The sequence below is a fragment of the Dendrobates tinctorius genome, unplaced genomic scaffold, assembly GCF_039654945.1.
Source record: "Dendrobates tinctorius isolate UK_male_01 unplaced genomic scaffold, ASM3965494v1 ptg000011l, whole genome shotgun sequence".
Taxonomy (NCBI): Eukaryota; Metazoa; Chordata; class Amphibia; order Anura; family Dendrobatidae; genus Dendrobates; species Dendrobates tinctorius.
In genome coordinates this window covers 70,831,042-70,852,566 of record NW_027361679.1, presented here as the reverse complement: position 1 = coordinate 70,852,566, position 21,525 = coordinate 70,831,042, and the positions used below count along the sequence as shown (strand labels likewise).

General features: G+C 46.9%; 1 protein-coding gene across 1 annotated transcript in view; it reads right to left on the bottom strand.

Annotated features, from left to right (window-relative positions):
• HGSNAT (heparan-alpha-glucosaminide N-acetyltransferase) overlaps positions 1 to 21,525 on the bottom strand; it is a 117,525-nt gene that overhangs the window by 84,304 nt on the left and 11,696 nt on the right. Inside the window, exons 2-3 of the mRNA XM_073543194.1 lie at positions 12,269 to 12,381; positions 10,613 to 10,740 (exon numbers count right to left, since the gene is read on the bottom strand). Of these exons, the coding sequence (XP_073399295.1) occupies positions 10,613 to 10,740; positions 12,269 to 12,381 (241 nt within the window). The remainder of the gene's footprint in view (positions 1 to 10,612; positions 10,741 to 12,268; positions 12,382 to 21,525) is intronic.

The following is a 21,525-nucleotide window of genomic DNA, read 5'->3' as shown; positions in this document are numbered from 1 at the left end:
GCTATTTCAGTTTCACATATCTAATAACTGATGGACTCAGTTATATTTCTGGATTCAAATGAGGTTTATTGTACTAACAGAAAATGTGCAATCTGCATTTAAACAAAATTTGTCCGGTGCAAAAGTATGGGCACCCTTATCATTTTCTTGATTTGAACACTCCTAACTACTTTTTACTGACTTCCTGAAGCACTAAATTGGTTTTGTAACCTCATTGAGCTTTGAACTTCATAGCCAGGTGTATCAAATCATGAGAAAAGGTATTTAAGGTGGCCACTTGCAAGTAGTTCTCCTATTTGATTCTCCTATGAAGAGTGGCATAATGGGCTCCTCAAAACAACTCTCAAATGATCTGAAAACAAAGATTATTCAACATAGCTTTTCAGGGGAAGGATACAAAAAGTTGTCTCAGAGATTTAACCTGTCAGTTTCCACTGTGAAGAACATAGTAAGGAAATGGAAGAACACAGGTACAGTTCTTGTTAAGCCCAGAAGTGGCAGGCCAAGCAAAATATCAGAAAGGCAGAGAAGAAGAATGGTGAGAACAGTCAAGGACAATCCACAGACCACCTCCAAAGACCTGCAGCATCATCTTGCTGCAGATGGTGTCACTGTGCATCAGTCAACAATACAGCGCACTTTGCACAAGGAGAAGCTGTATGGGAGAGTGATGCGAAAGAAGCAGTTTCTGCAAGCACGCCACAAACAGAGTCGCCTGAGGTATGCAAAAGCACATTTGGACAAGCCAGTTACATTTTGGAAGAAGGTCCTGTGGACTGATGAAACAAAGACCGAGTTGTTTGGTCATACAAAAAGGCGTTATGCATGGAGGCTAAAAAACACAGCATTCCAAGAAAAACACTTGCTATCCACAGTAAAATTTGGTGGAGGTTCCATCATGCTTTGGGGCTGTGTGGCCAATGCCGGCAGCGGGAATCTTGTTAAAGTTGAGGGTCGCATGGATTCAACTCAGCATCAGCAGATTCTTGATAATAATCTGCAAGAATCAGTGATGAAGTTGAAGTTACGCAGGGGATGGATAATTCAGCAAGACAATGATCCAAAACACCGCTCCAAATCTACTCAGGCATTCATGCAGAGGAACAATTACAATGTTCTGGAATGGCCATCCCAGTCCCCAGACCGGAATATCATTGAACATCTGTGGGATGATCTGAAGAGGGCTGTCCATGCTCGGCGACCATCAAACTTAACTGAACTGGAATTGTTTTGTAAACAGGAATGGTCACAAATACCTTCATCCAGGATCCAGGAACTCATTAATAGCTACAGGAAGCGACTAGAGGCTGTTATTTTTGCAAAAGGAGGATCTACGAAATATTAATGTAACTTTTATGTTGAGGTGCCCATACTTTTGCACCGGTCAAATTTTATTAAAATGCAGATTGCCCATTTTCTGTTAGTACAATAAACCTCATTTGAATCCAGAAATATAACTGAGTCCATCAGTTATTAGATATATGAAACTGAAATAGCTGTTGCAAAAACCAAAATTGTTATAAAGAAAAAAGGTTAACATTAATAGGGGTGCCCAAACTTTTACATATGACTGTATAACAGCTTGCAGTCTCTGAGGCATGAAATTAATGAGTGTCAAACAGTACTCTTCATCAGTCTGGCTCCAACTTTCTCTGATTGCTGTTGCCAGATCAGCTTTGCAGGTCGGAGCCTTGTCATCGACCATTTTCTTCAACTTCCACTAAAGATTTCCAATTGGACTGAGATCCGGACTATTTGCAGGCCATGACATTGACTTTGTGTCTTTGTTCAAGGAATGTTTGCACAGTTTTTGCTCTATGGCAGGATGCATTATCATCTTGAAATATGATTTCATCATTCCCAAACATCCTTTCAATTGATGGGATAAGAAAAGTGCCCAAAATATCAACATGCACTTGTGCATTTATTGAAGATGTAATGACAGCCATCTCCCCAGTGCCTTTACCCGACATGCAGCCCCATATCAATGACTGTGGAAATTTTCATGTTCTCTTCAGGCAGTCATCTTTATAAATCTCATTGGAACAGTACCAAAACAAAAGTTCCACCATCATCACCTTGCCCAATGCAGATTCACGATTCATCATTGAATATGACCTTCATCCAGTCATCCACAGCCCACGATTGCTTTTCCTTAGCCCATTGTAACCTTGTTGTTTTTTGTTTAGGTGTTAATGATGGCTTTCATTTAGCTTTTCTGTATGTAAATCCCATTTCCTTTAGGCGGTTTTTTAAAGTTCGGTCACAGAAGTTGAATCCAGTTTCCTCCCATTCGTTCCTCATTTGTTTTGTTGTGCATTTCCTGTTTTGGAGACATATTGCTTTAAGTTTCCGGTCTTGACGCTTAGATGTCTTCCTTGGTCTACCAGTATGTTTGCCTTTAACAACCTTCCCATGTTTGGCCTAGATTTTAAACACAGCTGACTGAACAACCAACATCTTTTGCAACATTGCGTGATGATTTACCCTCTTTTAAGTGTTTGATAATCCTCTCCTGTGTTTCAATTGACATCTCTCGTGTTGGAGCCATGATTCATGTCAGTCCACTTAGTGCAATAGCTCTCCAAGATGTGATCACTCCTTTTTAGATGCAGACTAACAAGCAGATCTAATTTAATGCAGCTGTTTTGGGAATGAAAATTTACAACGTGATTCCATAATTTTCTCCCTATGCTTGGTTTAAAAAAAAGTAACCATTACTGACTACCACATTTTTTTTTCTTGATTTCTTTTAGTGTTTATTAAAGACAGAAAGTTGCCATTTGAATTGGACTTTAGCTTTGTGCCATGTCTGTGATCTGCTTTTTTTTCTACAACATTAAACAACTGAATGAACATCCTCCAAGGCTGATGATTCCATAATTCTTGCCAGGGGTTGTATTTTGCATTTCAGCCAATAAAAAGGAATCATTGACACACGACGCAGTGTGCAAGCAAGCAGACAATTAAGAGGAGAACACATGCATCTTGTGTGCCCCAACACTCACCTCATGGGGTAAAGAGGATTCTGAGCAAGGAACTACATGGGCGTACCCAGTCAATGACCTGAAGAAAGCTGGACCACAGTCTCAGTTATTACCATTAATAACATACTACGCAGTCTTGGATTAAAATCCTGCAGGGCATGCAAGGTCCCCGTACTCACGCTAGTACATGTCCAGGCTCATTTGAAGTTTGCCAATAATCATCTGGATGATCCAGAGGAGACATTGGAGAAGGTCATGTGGTCAGATAAGACCAAAACAGAACTTTTTGGCATCAACTCCACTCGCTGGTTTAGAGGATGAATAAGGATGAGTGCAACCGCAAGCAAAAAAAAAAAAACCACACACTTTGCAACCGCAACAAGGAGCATCATACTTTGGGGATGCTTTTCTGCAAGGGGACAGGACGACTGCACCGTATTGAAGGGAGGATGGATGGGGTCAAGTATCTCAAGATTTTGGCCAGCAACCTCTTTCCCTCAATAACAGCATTGAAGAAGGGTTGTGGCTAAGGCCGGTTTCACATTAGCGTCTTTGTGCACTGCGTTTGTGGCGCAAGCATGCGTCATCCGCCCTATCTTTAATATGGGGGGCGGGCGCATGGACATGCGTATGTATGGGTTTTCAAATGCGTGCGTCGTATGGGCGTGTGCGCCGGGGCGCGGCTAAAGCAACATGTTGCAATTTTCTAGCCCCAAAGTTCTGTCAAAAACGCATGCGCACGGAATGCGTAAAAAAAACACACATTACAGTCTATGGGAATGCAACATGCGTTCAACTGCGTTTGCGTGCGTTGTCTGAGTAAACCAATCCAGGAACTTGTTTTAAAGCCACCCACCAAAAAAAGATATATAAAAATTGGGGGTGGGTATTGCTGGTTCACTTCTCTACAGACAAGCAAGCTGCAAGAAGAGAACAGGATACTTCCTTTACAAGCAACAGCAAAAGCAAGAAACAAGCCGACATCCAAATCCGGTACAAACTGTCCATCCGAAGATCCATCATAACGCAGGATACAGGAGCAAAATGGGAGGATTTCATCTCTGCAAGGGTGTACATGTGTACACACATATACACACACGTACACAGAAATTATCATGGAATTTCTTCTGGAATTTTTTTTTTCCCAATCGAACACATGCGCATAAAAACGCAAAATCATGCAAAAGTGCATGTAAACGCAAGCGTTTAAGCACATTCGTCTTAAAAAGTGTACGTTTACATGCATTTTTAGGTGCGCACAAAACACTGCGCACTTAGACGCTAATGTGAACCTAGCCTAAGTAATGTGAACCTAGCCTATGTCTTCCAGCATGACAATGACCCAAAACACACAGCCAGAACAACTAAGCAGTGACTCTGTAAGAAGCATTTCAAAGGTCCTGGAGTGGCCTAGCCAGTCTTCGACATTAACCCAATAGAAAATCTTTGGCGGGAGCTGAAACTCAAATGTTTCTCAGCAACAGGCCTGAATCCTGAAAAGATCTGCAGAAGATCTGTATGGAGGAGTGGGCCAAAATCCGTGCTGCAAAAGTGTGCAAACTTGGTCAAGAACTACCAGAAACGTCTGTCTTCTAATTTCAAACAAAAGTTTCTGTACCAAATAAGTTCTGTTTCTGTATTGTATCAAATACTTATATCATGGAATAAAATGCAAATTGATTATGTAAAAATCATTTAAGAAAAAAAATCCAGAAGTTCACAGTTTAAGATTCTGTCTCACAGTTGAAGTCTACTTATGATAAAAACATGCAAAATCGGCTGTGTAACAAATACTTATGTGCCTTACTGTATATATTGCTCAAGTAATTCAAAAGGGGGATTTTTGGTACTTACCGTAAAATCTTTCTTGGAGCCTTCATTGGGGACACAGGTTACCATGGGTGTATGCTGCTGTCGCTAGGAGGCTGACACTATGCAAATAAGAAAAAGTTAGCTCCTCCCAAGCAGTATACACCTATCGACAAGCCCAAATTATCTCAGTTGGTGCTAAAGCAGTATAAGGAGCTACTATAAAACTCAATCTATGTACCAACCAAACAAGGCACATTAGCCAACACTGTACAACATTAAGGGAGGGTGCTGTGTTCCCCAATGAAGGCTCAAAGAAAGATTTTACGGTAAGTACCAAAAATCCCCCTTTCTTTCTCGCTTCATTGGGGGACACAGGTTACCATGGGACGTCCAAAAGCAGTCCCCAGGGTGGGAAAGAAATGCTGAGAGAAGGGAACTTAGGTCGGCCGGTGTGAGACCGCCGGCTGCAGTATCTTCCTGCCTAAGCCTGCATCAGCAGAGGCGTGAGTATCTACCTTGTAGAAGCTCACGAAGGCATGGAGTGACGACCAGGTAGCTGCCTTGCAAACTTGCAAAGCCGAAGCCTGGTGACGAACGGCCCAGGAAGCTCCTACAGCCCTGGTAGAGTGAGCCCTCACCCCCGGAGGAGGCTGTTTGTCCTGGACACGGTATGCCTCCAGAACCGCTGAACGAATCCAACGAGCAATGGTGGATCTGGAGGCTGGGAACCCTTTCCGATGACCATCCGAGACGACAAACAGGGAGTCAGACAAACGGAAGGGAGCAGTCCTAGCAAGGTAGATTCTAATTGCCCTGACCAAGTCCAACTTGTGCAGGGATCTCGCCAAGGGATGAGTTGGAGAGGGACACAGGGCAGGACGATGTCCTCATTGATGTGAAAAGCAGAGACCACCTTAGGCAGAAAGGCCGGAACCAGTCTGAGCACTACCTTATCCTGGTGCAAAACCAGGAAAGGGGAACGGCAGGACAATGCCGCCAACTCAGAGACCCTCCGAATAGAAGTGATAGCGACTAGGAAGGCGACCTTCCATGAGAGGAGGGAAAGAGAAATGTCCCGAATCGGCTCGAAAGGTGCACGCTGAAGAGCGCTTAAAACAAGATCCAAATCCCATGGATCGACAGGAGACTGGTAAGGAGGCACTATGAGCGACGCCCTGAAGAAAAGTCTCCACCTGGGTTAAAAAAGCCAGATCTCTTTGGAAGAGGATAGCTAGAGTGGCCACCTGACCCTTTAAGGTACTGAGGGAAAGGCTGGAGTCGAGAACCGTCTGCAAAAAACCCAGAATGGAGGGAAGAGAAAAAAGTCATAGGAAACACACTGTTGTCCTGACACCACCGAAAAAAGGCTTTCCAACATCTGTGATAGATGCGAGATGATGCCGGCTTCCTTGCCTTAATCATGGTCTGGATGACCTTGTGGGAAAAACCTGGGTCTCTCAGGACCACAGCCTCAACGGCCATGCCATTAAATTCAGAGACCGAGAATTCGGGTGGAAGAGGGGCCCCTGCGATAGAAGATCCAGACGGTCTGGAAGATTCCAAGGGACGTCCGAGAGCATGTTTACTAGCTCCGCATACCAGGCCCTTCGTGGCCTATCTGGAGCTACTAACAGAACGGGAACCCCTTCTGCCTTTATCTTTTTTACGATTCTTGGGATCAGGGGAGAGGTGGGAACAGATAAGGCATGCGAAACTGGGACCACGGGAATACCAGAGCGTCGCAACCGATGGCCATCGGATCCCGAGACCTGGCTACGTACTGTGGAACCTTGTGGTTTGCTCGCGATGCCATGAAGTCGCCATCCGGAACGCCCCACCTCAAATTTGGTAAAAGACGTCGGGTTGAGAGCCCACTCGCCTGACATGAGCCCTTGACGGCTCAGGAAATAGACTTCCCAGTTGTCCACTCCTGGAATGTGTACGGCTGATATGGCAGGAACATGGCTTTCCGCCCAAAGCAGAATCTATGCCACCTCCAGCATGATCTGCTTGCTGCGAGTTCCCCCTTGGTGGTTTATGTACGCCACGGCCGTGGCATTGTCCGACTGGATGCGGACCGACTTCCCCGCGAAGATGGGTTGCCAGCGGATGAGGGCAAGAAAGATTTCCCTGATCTCCAAGAGATTGATTGGTAGGAGAGCTTCCTGAGCATCCCAGCGGCCCTGCGCCGTGAGGTGGAGAAAAACCACTCCCCCAACCAAGGAGACAGGCATCGGTGGTTGTGACCTGCCATCGAATGGGAATGAAGGATCTCCCGCGTAGGACCGAGGTGGGAAGTGTCCACCAGGTTAGGGATTGCCTCACCTTGAGAGGCAGAAGCACAGGGCGGTCCAGGGAGAATGTCATCTTGTTCCAGGCAGACAGGAGGGCCAGCTGGAGAGGGCGGGAGTGAAACTGGGCAAACGGCACTGCTTCGAAGGAAGCAATCATCTTCCCTAGGACTCTCATGCAGAGCCGAATAGGAAGAGGGACCTGGCGCTTTAGGACTTTGATCTCCTGTCGGAGGGAAGAAATTTTCTTCTTTGGAAGGAAGATTCGAGCTTGGCTGGTGTCGAATTCCATGCCCAGAATTACGAGACGCTGTGTTGGGATCAGGGTCGACTTCTTTGTTGACTATCCAGCCGAGGCGATGCAGTGTGTCCAGAGTGATCTGGAGGCTGTGATTGCAGTATCGGCGAGATGGACCTTTGATCAGGATATCGTCGAGATAAGGGATTATAGAATCCCCTTTGAACGAAGGATGGCCATGACCGCCGCCATGATCTTAGTGAAGACTCTGGGGTGGACGCCAGACCGAATGGGAGAGCTGTGAACTGGTAATGGCACTCCTGTATGGCAAATCTGAGGAACTTCTGATGCGGCACACAAACAGGAACGTGCAAGTAAGTGTCCTGAATGTCCACAGAGCAAAGGTATTCCCCCGGTTCCATGGAGGCGATCACCAAGCGCAAGGACTCCATTCGAAAAAGGCGAACCCGAAGGTGACGATTCAATTGCTTGAGGTCCAAGATAGGTCGAAGGGAGCCGTCATTTTTTGGGACTACAAGTAGGTTTGAGTAAAACCTGGAAAACCGTTCATGCCAAGGAACGGGTACGATCACTCCTGAGTTTAGGAGAGAAGAGACAGCCTGGGAAAGCCCTGGGGCATGAGAGGGCTGTTTTGGTGGATGAGAAAGGAAGAAACGTCCTTTTGGGGGTGAAGAAAATTCTATTTTGTAGCCTGATGTGACAACCTCCCTGACCCAGGCGTCATCGACCGCCACCAACCAAGTTTCCTTGAAAAGAAGAAGCCGGCCTCCCACCCTGGAAAGATTCCCAGGTGGGGGTGACCCGTCATTTAGAGGAAAATCTGTGGCCACGAGAACCAGAGGGCTTAGAGGGGCGGCTCCTAGACCTCCAGCGAGGGGCAGGTTTGAAGAAAGGTTTCCTTCTTTCTCCCTGAGCGGAAGGACGGTCCTGTTGAGAGGATCCGCCTGAGGAAGAGAAAGGCCGAAAGGGCCGGAAAGGCTGAGGGCCCTTTCTGTTGAAGGTGCGTCTTGGTCTGGATTGGGGCAGAGAAGTACTTTTGCCTCCGGTGGCATCCGAAATGATCTGGTCTAGCTTGGCCCCAAAGAGTCTTGCACCCTGGAAAGGTAGGCCAGTGAGATTTTTTGGAAGCCGAATCTGCGTTCCACGCCTTCAACCAAAGGATGCGGCGAATAGCAATAATGTTGCTGTTAGCTCTTACTGAGCAAGCAGCAGCATCCAGGGAGGTGTTCAAATAGTTACCAGCATGTGCAATTTGATCTGCTAAATCTGCTAACTCCTCTGTGGGAGCTGCCGCCACAATGCCTCGACGGAGTATCTTGGCCCAGGCAGATATTGCTTTCGCCAACCATGAAGAGGCAAAGTTAGGGCAAAAGGAAGTGCCTGATGCCTCAAAGGCTGATTTGGCTATGGCCTCAATCTGTCTGTCCGTAGCGTTCTTGAGAGACACCTTAGGAGATTCTGACCATTTGCTGACGAGGTCAGGACTAAAGGGGTAAAGGATGTCCAGATGTTTTCTTCCTGGGAAGCGTTTTCCGGGATTTTCCCAGTGTCTAGAGGTAGTGATGTCAAACTCGTTGTGATTGGGAAAAAGCTTGTAAGGACGTTTTACCCGTTTGAAAGAAACGGATTGGTCCTGAGCAGTAGCATTTTCCTCCTTAATTTCGAGCGTTTGCACAATAGCCGAAATAAGGCTATCTACCATGTCCTGCGTTCTAGAGGTGTGATCTGCGTCAGAGTCAGACTCTTGACAAAGGCTACGTCTGATCCGACATCTGCCTCCGAGGAGGGGGAAAGGGCAGAGAGGGGCACCCTTGGTGCTGCCGAATCTGAGGAAGAGCTATACAGAGTCCGCTTCCTAGTCCTTTCTCCTGATCGGTCCCTGGGAAGGTCATGGTCAGGTGCGTGCGAATCACCGTGAGAGGTGTTCGGAGCACTGGTGGCAGCAGAGAGATGCGGCATACGCTCCAGGACCTGTACCAGGGACTGTGATATTTTGGTGAGGTCTGAAATCGATTGAAACATGGCAACGGTCAGACCTGAAACCGACTGGGACATGGCAATGGCCCACTCAGGAGGTGGGGGAGTGCTCTCATACCGGGCGTTAGAGGAGTCCTGAGGCGCCGACATGGTGGAAGGACTGCAGGACGAGCAGAAAGGGGACGGCTGGCCTGAAGCCCACTTTCTCTTACAGCGGGCACAAGCGTAGTGAACTACCGTAGGGATATAGGCAGAGGAACCTGCAGAATTGGGCATAGGTAGAGTCTGAGTGAATACTGCAGCAGAACACTATGGAGGTGATACTGCTGAGGGGAGTTAACAGCCGGTCAGGGTAAGGAAAGAAGAGCCTACCAGACACCCAGCGATGCAGCGGCAGTAGCGCAGGTAACCGATTCCCCCGCCGGAACACAGATGAGGAGGCTGGTATCTGAGGTCCCAGAGAGAAAAGACGCTACAGGAGCACAAGATGGAGGCTGTGCACTCAGCCACGAGAAGAGCAGGACGGAGGGTGGGGTTAACAACCTAGGCACCTCTAGTAATTGGCCAGACAGGCCGAAAGCGCCAAAAAGGGGGCGTGTCTGGCAGAGAAATGAAAACGGTGTCCTGATAAGCTGGCCCGCCTGTGGGGGCGCAGCCAGCGTGCTATGAAAGTAAAGGGATAGTCGGGACATAGGAACAGGCAGGGGGGGCGTGCCCGGCGCTGGAGAATGAAAGGAAGGCACCGATTGGCTGACGCCGGCCAGGAGGCGTGCCCGAGCGAGGGGTGAGGAGGAGAATAGGCAAGGACTGGCCACCGAGAGTCGCCCTGAAACACCCTGACGGGGGACAGGGGACAAAGTCCTGCCAGCGGGCCCAAGAGTAGGCTTTGTGGGTGACACCACACTGCTCTCTCAGTCGCTTAAATGTGGGAAGACAGGGTGAGTTTTCTGCACCCTGTTACCCGACGAGCTGTATCTGAAAAATAATGGTGAAAAGATTAATAACACACAAAACCTGTCAGGAAAAACAACTGCGGATCTGGTGTTAGATCCAGGTCCGCCTCCTTCAGACACTAAGTAAAAACTGAGGTAATTTGGGCCTGTCGGTAGGTGTATACTGCTGGGGAGGAGTTAACTTTCTTATTTGCATAGTGTCAGCCTCCTAGTGACAGCAGCATACACCCATGGTGACCTGTGTCCCCCAATGAAGCGAGAAAGAAATATTTTTCTTAAATTCATTAGTTGGGTGGGGGGGGGAATTAGGAAGAAGGGATATTAAAAACTCACCGACATAGCTCTGTTCTCCCTGATGTGGCATTAATTTGTAGAGTCATTGGGTGCCGAGTATCTACTACAGCTACATCACTAACATGCTCTATCCGATGGTCTGATATAGTTAAAGTCTGATAGGGGCACTGGCAAAAAGGAGAAAAAGAGAAAGTCACCATAAGTATGTCAAGTACTTGCAATATATTAAAGGGGTTATCCCATGTACATACCGTATATACTCGGTATAAGCGGACCCGGGTATAAGTCGAGGCACTTAATTTTTTCACGAAAAACTGGGAAAACTTATTGACTCGAGTACAAGCCGGGTATGCATTGGCCTCTCATTCCCCATCCTTGTCTGCATGGCCCCTCTTTTTTTTTTCCATCAAAACAAACACAATCAGGACTCATGTAGATCACCTTAAAAATGTGTCACCCCACTCGGCTCTAGCTCAAATATTGTTTTGGCTTAGTTTTTTGTACTTCGTTCAAACTGGGGCATGACTTTTTTTTTTTTTGTTTAAGGGGGGATGGGGTTGTTTATTTCGTTTGTATAGCTTTCCACGTGCAGGTGTCTGAACAGTCAGGACCCAGGTCCTACTCTGCCCCTATCTTTTTACTTCTGCTGACACACAGGGAGGTGAACTACAAAAGTTAGGTACCGTCCCGGGTCGGGGTACACCTTGTCATGGTCGAATGGCTTTTACTTTTTTTTTTTTTTTATATATGGTAAATGATATTAAAGTACTCCATGTTATTTAAATGTGCTAAATTTATTTATGACAGGGTATTTACTCATTTATTTTTATCTTGGGGTCTTTGTTAAATGGCCACAGTGTGGATGCACACCAATGAATTGCACTTCTACCAACAAATGCTCTGACTTTTTTTTTTTTTTTTGCGTTTCAATAGTGCAGCTGTAGTGTATCAAGCCTTTAAGTCTTCATTTTGTGTGTTTTTTTTTTTTTTTGCACTCAATTTTGCATAGTAATTCATCCTATACCCCCACATCAACGATCTGAGATTTAAGTTGCAGAGCAATTTCTTTTTTTCCTCATCCCTATTTAAGAAACTTACAATCTTCCTATAAGTTAGCATGCTTGGTGATAGACAGAACAAAGTAAATGAAATGGTTATATTTAGCGCATCAGCTAAAGTTTCTGAAATACGGTAATCCTAAACACAAACATGAGATCGCTAGCGATATCGCTTAAGCGTCACCGATTTTGTGACGCAGCAGCGATATCGCTATGTGTGACACTTACCTCCGACCGGCTCCCCCGCTGGTTATCGCTGATCGCGCAAGAATGTCCTGGGCCTTTTCTCGTCGGTGACTTCCTGCTGGGCTTCCTGCTGGCGCCGACGAGCGACGCGTGGACTCGGGCAGTGGGACATCTTCAGCGCTGCGTCTGACAGGTAAGTGACAACCGCCGACCGCTGCTACATCGCTGGTGAGATCTGCCTGTTTGGCAGCTCACTAGCGACCACTTAGCTATGCACCAGCGATCCTGACAGGGTCGTATTGTTGTCGGGATCACTGGTGCATCGCTAAGTGTGACGGTACCCTTAGAGAAGGATGCAATTCTACAGAGATGTACTGGTAGTTGGTAACTAGTGTACATGTGACAGGTTTTGCAAAATCAAAACAAGGCATAGAAAAATAAGTAATTATACCTGGTAACACTGGTCAGAACGCCAATAAACAATTAAAGTCTCATGGGGCAACTCATTGTTGATTAATAGAAGAGCTTGGTCCATTTTTAAATGAGATGGTCTTTTTGAAATATCTGAAAAAAAAAAAAAAAAAAAAGAAAAACTTAAAAAAAAAATTGAGATAAAACCGTAACAAAGAACAAAAAATAACATTAATTTAAAGCTATATATATTGTAAGCAAGTTTTTGTATGTTCTGGTAGAACCAGTATCATGGTCTCAATTTTCACAGGTGCATTGATAAGATCTGCCATGATAGGTTTTATAATAGATTCTAATTGATGCCTCTGCAATATAAATATACTAATGTCACGTAATGTCACGATGGGGGCAGGCTTTGCAGTGTTGAGAATCTCTCCCCATGTGACTTCTCCCGTTTGTGCTCTCTTCTTTGACCTGTCTACCCCAAGTGCTATCCCCCTTGTCTGCTGTCTTTCCTTCCTGTGCTTTGTTCTCCCCTCATGTGCTGTCCCGTTTGAGCTGTCTCCCCCCTGTGCTCTGTCTCTCTCACCCCTGTGTCTGACCGTGTACAGACCATACCACAGCTCCTGGGCAGGGGAGGAAGCAAAAGGCAATACTGACGTTACAGGAGGAGTTTGCAGAGGATACATTTTGTGAGGTAAGAAATCTTAGTTACTCACCGGTTGACAGTATTTTTCAGAGTCCATGACAGCACCACCTGAGAGGGGATCCGCCCTTCAGGAACAGGAAAACCTACAGATACAAAAGGGCGGCACCTCTCCCACACATCAGTTGGATTGCAGAGCACAAGAGGACCTCCAAGGTTAATGGCATGATTTATGTACGATACTATTACTACTAACTATTTACCACATGTGGATCATAAGACGAAGAAGTGCACACCCAGAACTAAAAAAATGGGAGGGAATCTACGGGTGCTGTCATGGACTTCGAAAAATACCGTTAACCGGTAAGACTTTGAGCGTCCATGACAGCACTACCTGAGAAAATTACAGAGTGTAATAATTACTTAGGGAGGGACTACAGCCTGCAGCACCCTTACACCAAAGGAGAGGTCTGAGGAAGCACCCAGGTCTAGCCTATGCTTGAAAAATGTGCTCGGAGAGGACCAGGTAGCTGCCTTACATATTTGGTCGATCGAGGCTTCCGATCTCTCCGCCCACGAGGTTGCCATGGCTCTAGTGGAATGCGCCCTCAGTTTTCCAGGTGCCAACCTGCCCTTTGAGGTGTATGCCCGTGAAATAGCCTCCCTAATCCACCTAGCTAGCGTACTTTTCGATGCTCTAAGGCCCTTCCTAGCAACCTGATAGGAGACAAATAAGGCATTATCCTTTTTCCAGGGATCAGTAACTGCTAGGTATTCCAGGAGACATCTCCTAACATCTAGGGTGTGTAGTTTTTTTTTTCCTTTTCGTTCACTGGATTAGGGAGAAAAAAATGGAAGGACTATTTCCTGCGTCCTATGGAAACTGGAAGCTACCTTAAGTATGCTGGATCAGGCCTAAGTATTAACCTATCGCCCTTGAATGGTGTATAAGGAGGTAGCCTAGATAACACCTGGATGTCCCTCTACAAGCTGACGTCAGTGCTACCAGGAAGGCTACTTTGAGGGACAGGTTTTTTTATGGAGGCCGATGGAATGGGCTCAAACGGGGCCTCTGTCATGGCTATGAAGACTAGGTTCATGCCGTGGGATCTGAACCTTTCACTACTGGTCTGGATCTACTCGCTACCTTAATGAACCTACTGATACAGTAATTAATGGCGATTTGGCAGCTAAATAGGGCCCATAAGGCTGACATTTCCACTTTAAGGGTACTGGTGGAAAGAGTCATGTCCAGACCTTTTTGTAGGAACTCCAGAATGTAAATTATTGGAACTGATTGTCCAGCTACCACCCTTGAGTCCTGTAGGAATCTTTTCCAGATTCTAACATTAATTTAGGTTGTAACCGCCTTCCTGCTTTTAAGCAGGGTATTAATCAAGCCTGGGGAGAAACCTCTAACTTTCAGCAGTGACCGTTCAAAATCCACACTGTCAGATGAAGGCCAGCCACCTGCGGATGGTAAACTGGGCCCTGGGATAGGAGATCCGGGACATCTGGTAGGACCCAAGGGTCGGCCACAGAGTCCTGAGGCATGAGAACCATGCCCTCCTGGGCCAGAATGGAGCGATTACTATAATCCTCGCCCTGTGTTTTCTGATTTTCCTCATCATCAGGGGTAGTAGAGACAGGGGGAGGGAAGGCGTATGCTAGTCTGAAGCCCCACTTTATCAGAAAAGAGTCTACTGCTAGTGGGTCTTCTATGGGGTTTAGTGAGCAAAACTGCTTCACATTCCTGTTCTCCCTGGTGGCGAAGAGATCCATCTCTGGTTGACCCCACTTTTGCACCACAATCAGGTCGAAGATGGAGGTTTTTAGGGACCATTCCCCTTGTTTTAGCAGATTGCGGCTTAAGTAATACGCTGTGGTGTTTTCTCTTCCCTTTATATGCAGAGCTGTTAAAGACAGAAAATGCTGCTCTGCCAGCTGGAACAAACATTCTGCAATGTTCATCAGGGGTCTGGAACGAGTCCCGCCTTGGTGATTGACATAAGCCACGGTGACCTGATTGTCAGAGAACACTCGTACGTGATGACCCTGCAAATACACAGAGTCTTTTAGCTGCCTGCTCCACTGCTGTTAACTCTCAAGTTAGAAGACATCTCTACCTGATGTTTCTCCCAAAGGCCCTGGACTAACATCTCACCCATATGAGCCCCCCAACCAGAAGGGCTGGCGTCCATGGTGACTATACGGGTTACATTATACTCACAGGGCACCCCTCTGGATAGATTATTCCCCTCTAGCCACGAATCGAGGGATTTTCTAGTGTTTCGGGACATCGTCAGCTGGCCTAGGTAACCCCCAAGAATTTTCTGATGCAATAAAACCTCGCCCTGTAGTTTCCTTGTATGGAACTGGGCCCACTGGATCGCGGGGATACAGGATGACAGAGAGTCCAAAAGAGACATGGCTTTCCTGAGGGACATGTTGGGGTTATTGGAGGCGTTCAGAACCTGATAACTTAGGCAAACTAACTTTTCAGGAGGCAGACGGCATTCCTGATTCTCGGAATCTAAGGGTATGTGCACACGTAGTGAAATCTGCTGCGTTTCCGCAGCGGTTTTGGCTCTGCGGAAACGCAGCAGATTCTGCTGCGTTGTACAGTACCTTTATTTTCAATGGAAAAAAAAAAAAAGAACGCAGTGCACATGCTGCGGATTTTTCCGCGCGGTTTTGCTGCGGTTTACAATCCACAGCATGTCAATTGTTTGGTGCAGAAACGCTGCAGTTTTACACCTCATCCATTATGAGGTGTAAAACCGCAGATAAACCGAAGGACTTTTGTCCTGCGGATTTACAATGCGGTTTTCTCTCCAAAATCCGCACACCTAAAAAACTACGTGTGCACATAACCTAAGATTAGGCCTAAGAATTGCTGAACTCTCATGGGCTGTAGCTGAGATTTCTTGATGTTTAGTAGCCACCCTAATCGCTCCAGGGCAGACATTGCCTTTTGTAATTGCTCCAATGTTATGCTGTTTTGCCTACAATAAGGAAGTCATTGAGGTATTAGACCACCAGAATGTCTGATTCACGCAGATGGGCCATAACCTCAGTTATAACCTTAGTGAATACCCGGGGGGCGACTGCAATGACAAAGGGAAGGGCCACATGTTGAAAATGCTGAAGTGACCCATCTAAATGAACCGCCACTCTAAGGAATTACTGATGGGCATATGGTAGTAGGCATCTTTTAAATCCAAAACCACCATAAAGCAGTTTTCAAATAATTTTATTCTCGAATTGATTGGTTCCATCTTGAATGGGCATATGACTAGGAATTCATTGAGGGCTTTAAGATTAATTATAGTCCTAAAGGAACCGTCTGGTTTACGGACTAGAAACTGAGGGTATTTCTGTCAGGACCTTTTTGCTGCGTAGGTCATGGATTTTAGTCTCCAGGGCAGCCTGCTCCGATGGGGAAGACCTGAGTGGGGTAATCCTAAATCTGTTTTGGGGAACACAGGAAAATTCTAATCGTAGTCCTGAAGCAATCAACCCCAGGATCCAGTTAGGCTGTGTGCACACGCTGCGGATTCTGCTGCGGATCCGCAGTACAGTACCATTATTCCCTATGGGAAATGGAAACCGCAGTGCAGATGCTGCGGAATTTTCCGCACGGATTTTCCTGCGGTTTCTAATCCGCAGAAAGAATTGCATGTCAATTCTTTCTGCGGATTCCGCAGTGGTTTACCATCTCCTCCATTGTGGAGATGATAAAACGCAGGGCAAAACCGCAGGCTAATCCGCAGATAAACTGCAGGTCTTTTGACCTGCGGATTTTGCAAAATCTGCGTGGATCAATCCGCAGCAGATTCCGCAACGTGTGCACACAGGCTCACTGTTGGAAGTAAGGGACCAGGCCGGGTAGAAGGCAGCTAGCCTACCTCCTACCAGAGCAGCTAGTTATTGGGGTAGCTTCTTAGGTTCTCGAGATGCTGCTTCCTGGCGACCCCCTCCTCCAAACAAATCCTGTACCTCTCCTTTTTTCATCCCATCTGCCTCGATCTCTGGACAACCTTCTACGAAAATATCTCCTCCTGGTGAAGGGACGTCTATAAGAAGGGGTCGGCAAGCTGGGAAATTTATTTTTATCATCCCCAGCTTTTTCCAGAAGTTCATCCAGTACAGGGCCAAACAAACATTCTCCTTCACACAGAATGGAGCAGAGACGGGATCTGGCCTGGATGACCCCTGGCCAACATTTCAACCAGAGAGCCCTCCGTGCTGCGTTTGACAGTCCAGCGGCCCTGGCCGCCATCCTTGCCAAATCTGCCGAAGCATCGGCTAGAAAGGCTGCGGCATTCTGAATCATTGGTAGGGTCTTCAGAATGGATTCTCTCGAGGCTCTGCTAACCGAGATTCAAGCTGGTCCAGCCAAACCATCATGGATCTGGCTGTGGAGGTAGCAGCAACCGCTGGTTTAGGGCACCCGCTGACATTTCCCAAGTCCCTTTCAGAAAGGAGTACGCTTTCTTATCCAGCGGATCCTTTAAAGAGGCCATGTCAAAGGGAATAGAAGATTTTTTTGAGGCTTTAGCCACCGCTGCGTCAAGTTTTGGGGTTTTGTCCCATCTGTTCACCAAGGGGTCCTCGAAGGGATATCTTCGTTTGAAGGCCTGTGGTAGGTAACCCCTTTTCTCTGGCTTATTCCATTCTCTATCAAGTTTTGCACTTTGTCATTTAGTAGGAAAGATTTGCGTTTCCTTGGGTCTAGGCCACCGAACATCAGGTCCTGAGCTGAAAGTTCTGGTTTCGCGTCAGCTACCCCATGGTGGACATTACTGATTTGACCAATTTGTCCATTTGATCTAGGGGGAAGCAAAACCGGTTGGAGTCCTCATCCGAAGAGGCCTCTGAAGAATAGTCGCCTCTCCTAGGGGCAGCTGAGGAGTCTGACCCTGAAAAACTTGTTCCTCTTTTGCTTCTAGAGGGTTCCCCTTGAGATAGGGATTTTAGGGAATCCTTCACTTCTGTCCTAATAGTTTCCCTCAGGCTTGCGGTGAAGTCAGGGGCTCTTTCCACCATCTGTAGAAGTGGGGGAGAGTGTAGGGAACCATGTATCTTAACATGGAACTACCATTCCCCCTTTTACCCCCTACCGTCTGTCGCACACATGGCTGACAACTTTTTAGGGTAAGCGTCTGGCAAGGGACAACTGCAAAGGACACATTCCCTGTTTTTCATTTTACCAGAGCATTTCTTCCCCTAGAGAGAAAAAAAAAAAATAAGGGGGACACTGCATCAGGGTACATTCATGAAGATGTCTTACCCAAGCAGTAGGAGTAGGTACCGGATCACGGGGAGGGCGGGCTGAATCCTTTAGCCTGGAAGAACTTTTGCAGCTGGACAGCCCACTTCGTCCTCTGTTTTTCAGCTGGAGGTTTGTACAGGGCCTCTCTGAGGCAGGCTCCTGCCCGATCCAGCTCGGCCACGGGAGCTTCCGGCTCATCCATTGCTGCAATGAGCCAAAAGTAGACCTGCAGAATCTATGTGGCCTTTTTTAGCCCTCCCCCAGAAATCCGGGTAGGCAGGGATGTGGCCAGGTGCGCCTCCCCCCCGTTCGGGCTGTCCCCTGGTCTCCCCCACTGTGGCCCGCCTCCCCACCCGTCACACCCGCACCACCGCGACCTGGCGGCGCACACTGGATAAAAGCCAGCAGGCATCCGACTTCCAGCCCGGCGTCCATGGCCCTGCCCCCGCGTCACTTCTGGCGCTCACTGAATGCGTGGGGACGCGCCGGAAGACAGCGGCGCACGTGCCCCACGCCTGATCCGGAACGACCGCTCTGTGCGCACCGCGCTAGCCGGCGCAAAAAAATGGAGGCCCGGACCGCAGGACGACCGGCACCAGGATGGACCCGGGGGTTAATACTTACCGGTGCTGGCTCTGGAGGCAGCCATCCTCCGGACCCCGCTCCACACACAGTCGTGGAGCCCTGCCCGGGCCCTGCGTGGCGCTTCCAGGGACCCCACACTACTGACTGAGGTAGGAGACCCCCCCCCCCCCCCGCTACCTGGGTCAGTCAGCCGGCCTGGGAATCCTGATAATCTGATGATCGAAGATGGACGATCTGTACGGAATCTTGTCCTCCGGGGACAGGAAAAACTGATGCGTGGGAGAGGTGTCACCCTATTGTACCTATAGGTTTTCCTGTTCCTGAAGGGCGGATCCCCTCTCAGGTGGTGCTATCATGGACGCTCGAATAAATATTGTTTAAAAACAGGTCACTGAAATATATTTTACCTCACAAAATGAATCCTTTGTGATTCCCTGCTGTAATGTCAGTAGTCTTCTGCTTCCTCCCCTTCCCAGGAGATGTGGTATGCTCCATACACGGTAAGACACAATACAATTTTTAAATGAACTTTCGTTCGTGGGAAAACCCCTTTATTGTGACCGGCTTCCTTTGCCTGTAGACACGTCGCGCATCTGCTGCCGGGGTCAGCCGAATTATTCACTGCGCGGAATTTGCGCAGGCGCCGTGCGACGGTGTTCCACTGGTGGTACTGTGTGTGTTGCGTACGGCGTGTCGCTGGTGGTACCGAGCAATAGGATGGTACCAGCAGCAGTTTCCATATTGAGACACCCATCACTTGGGTGTCCCAATATGGCAGTCTGTGAACTTACTCCGCTTGGAATTCTGGGATACGGTGACATCTGGACAGAACAGGAAATGAAAAAAAATCACAAGGCAATTATATAGATTTTTTTTCATTGGATATAATAAGTTGATATCGTTCTTAAGGTAACTGCAAAAATTAATTCCTGAAATGAGGATTTAAGTGGACCCGAGGTTTTAAGTGGATCACACTTCAGGAAATGCTGGCTGTTTTTTGGGGCAGTTTTAAAATGCTAAAGGATGAAAGGCATCTTCCATCTGGGTTTTTGGACTCTCATTTATTTTACTTGTTTACACAGCCATATCACATTCCACAGTGCTTTACCATCATTATTATGTCTGTCCATTGGGGCTCACAATCTAAAATTCCCCATCAGTATGTCTTTGGAGTGTGGGAGGAAACCGGAGTACTTTGGGGAAACCACACAAACCCGGGAAGAACATGCAAACTGGTACTTACAGATGTCGGTCTTGGCAGGATTTCAACCCAGGACTATAGAGCTGCCAAGCAACAGTGAGCACAAGTGCTCGTTACACGAGTTTGCCTTATGCACAGAGTATTGCGGATGCTCCAGTGACATGTTTGAGTCCCCGCGGCCACAGGCTTCACGGCTGTTAGACACAAAACATGCAGTGATTACCCGGTGTTTGTCACGCAATCTCTGCATGTTTTGTGGCTAATAGCCGGAAAACATTAAGCTGCGGGGACTCGAACATATCACTGGATCACCCGCGATACTTGGTGCATACCCGAGTACCCTAGGCAAACTCGAGTAACGAGCACTTGTGCTCATCACTAGTCAGATCACAACTTTTAACCACTTTGTGTCTTGAAATGTGAAGCATTTAAATGACAATCAAAAGACTTACAATATGAACAGCAAGTCATTTTTAAGTACACAAAGCATATGCTCATTCTTTGGTATGTATTCAGTCGACTTCCACTAAGGCCGGATTTCACATGACCTGACCTTTCCGATACCAGAAAAACTCGGTACCGGAGATATCAGTGTCCGTGTAATACTTGCGGTATACGTGTAGCAACCATGTGGTGCACCAGTACCACACAACGGCGCCAAGGAAGCAGAGGTACAGTTAGCGCTGTTCCCCTGGCACCGGGTGCTGAAGACTGCTCTCATCATTCTCCCCTGCTCTGCTGGTGATCAGTGCAAGCAGAGGAGAATGATGAGGGTTATATTCAACTGATAACAGCAACAGCTCATGGGACTATTACTCCCATCAGCTTACACCTGCTGCCACTAATAGTGAGAGCAGGCAGAGGCTGATGGGAGTATTTATCAGCTGCCGCCGGCGCTATGAAAAAAAAAAAAAAACGCGTGGATTGCCCTGTTTTTTTTTTTTTTTAAATAACCAGTCAGGCAATATTGACTGCTGCAGGCTGCAACTCTCAGATGTCAGCATTAGCAAGGCTCCATGCCTTTTTTTTAAATTATTTAAATTAATTAAAAAGAAAAAAAAAAAAAAAAAAAATCTCCACTTGCGATAGCAAGTGGGATTCATATCTGTGGGGTTGATGTCACCTTGCATTGTCAGGTGACATCAAGCCCACGGATTAGTAATGCAGAGGCGTCTATAAGACACCAAGCCATTACTAATCCTATAGTTATATTGTAAATAAACACACAGCCAGAATAAAATTTACTCCAGTCACCCCACCAGGAATTAATTTATGTACATCAGAATTTTTTGTGAATAGTTTGTGCTAAACAGTTGCAAAAAAAGGTTATCAGAAAAAAAAAAATAAAGTTGGTTTTTGACTTTGCCCAGAATTCATGAACAGCACAAGTAGTTTTGAAGCATTTGGTGAAAAAACTGCAAATACCACAAGACAAAAAAAAAAGATTAAAAAAAGACCCGCAAGTGATGACAGACTATAGACTTCATGCAGGTGACCCATCTAGCACATGCAGCAATGAAAAGCACTTGAGAAACAAGGCTCAACTGCTGCTATATCATTAAATACCGTATTTTTAGGACTATAAGACGC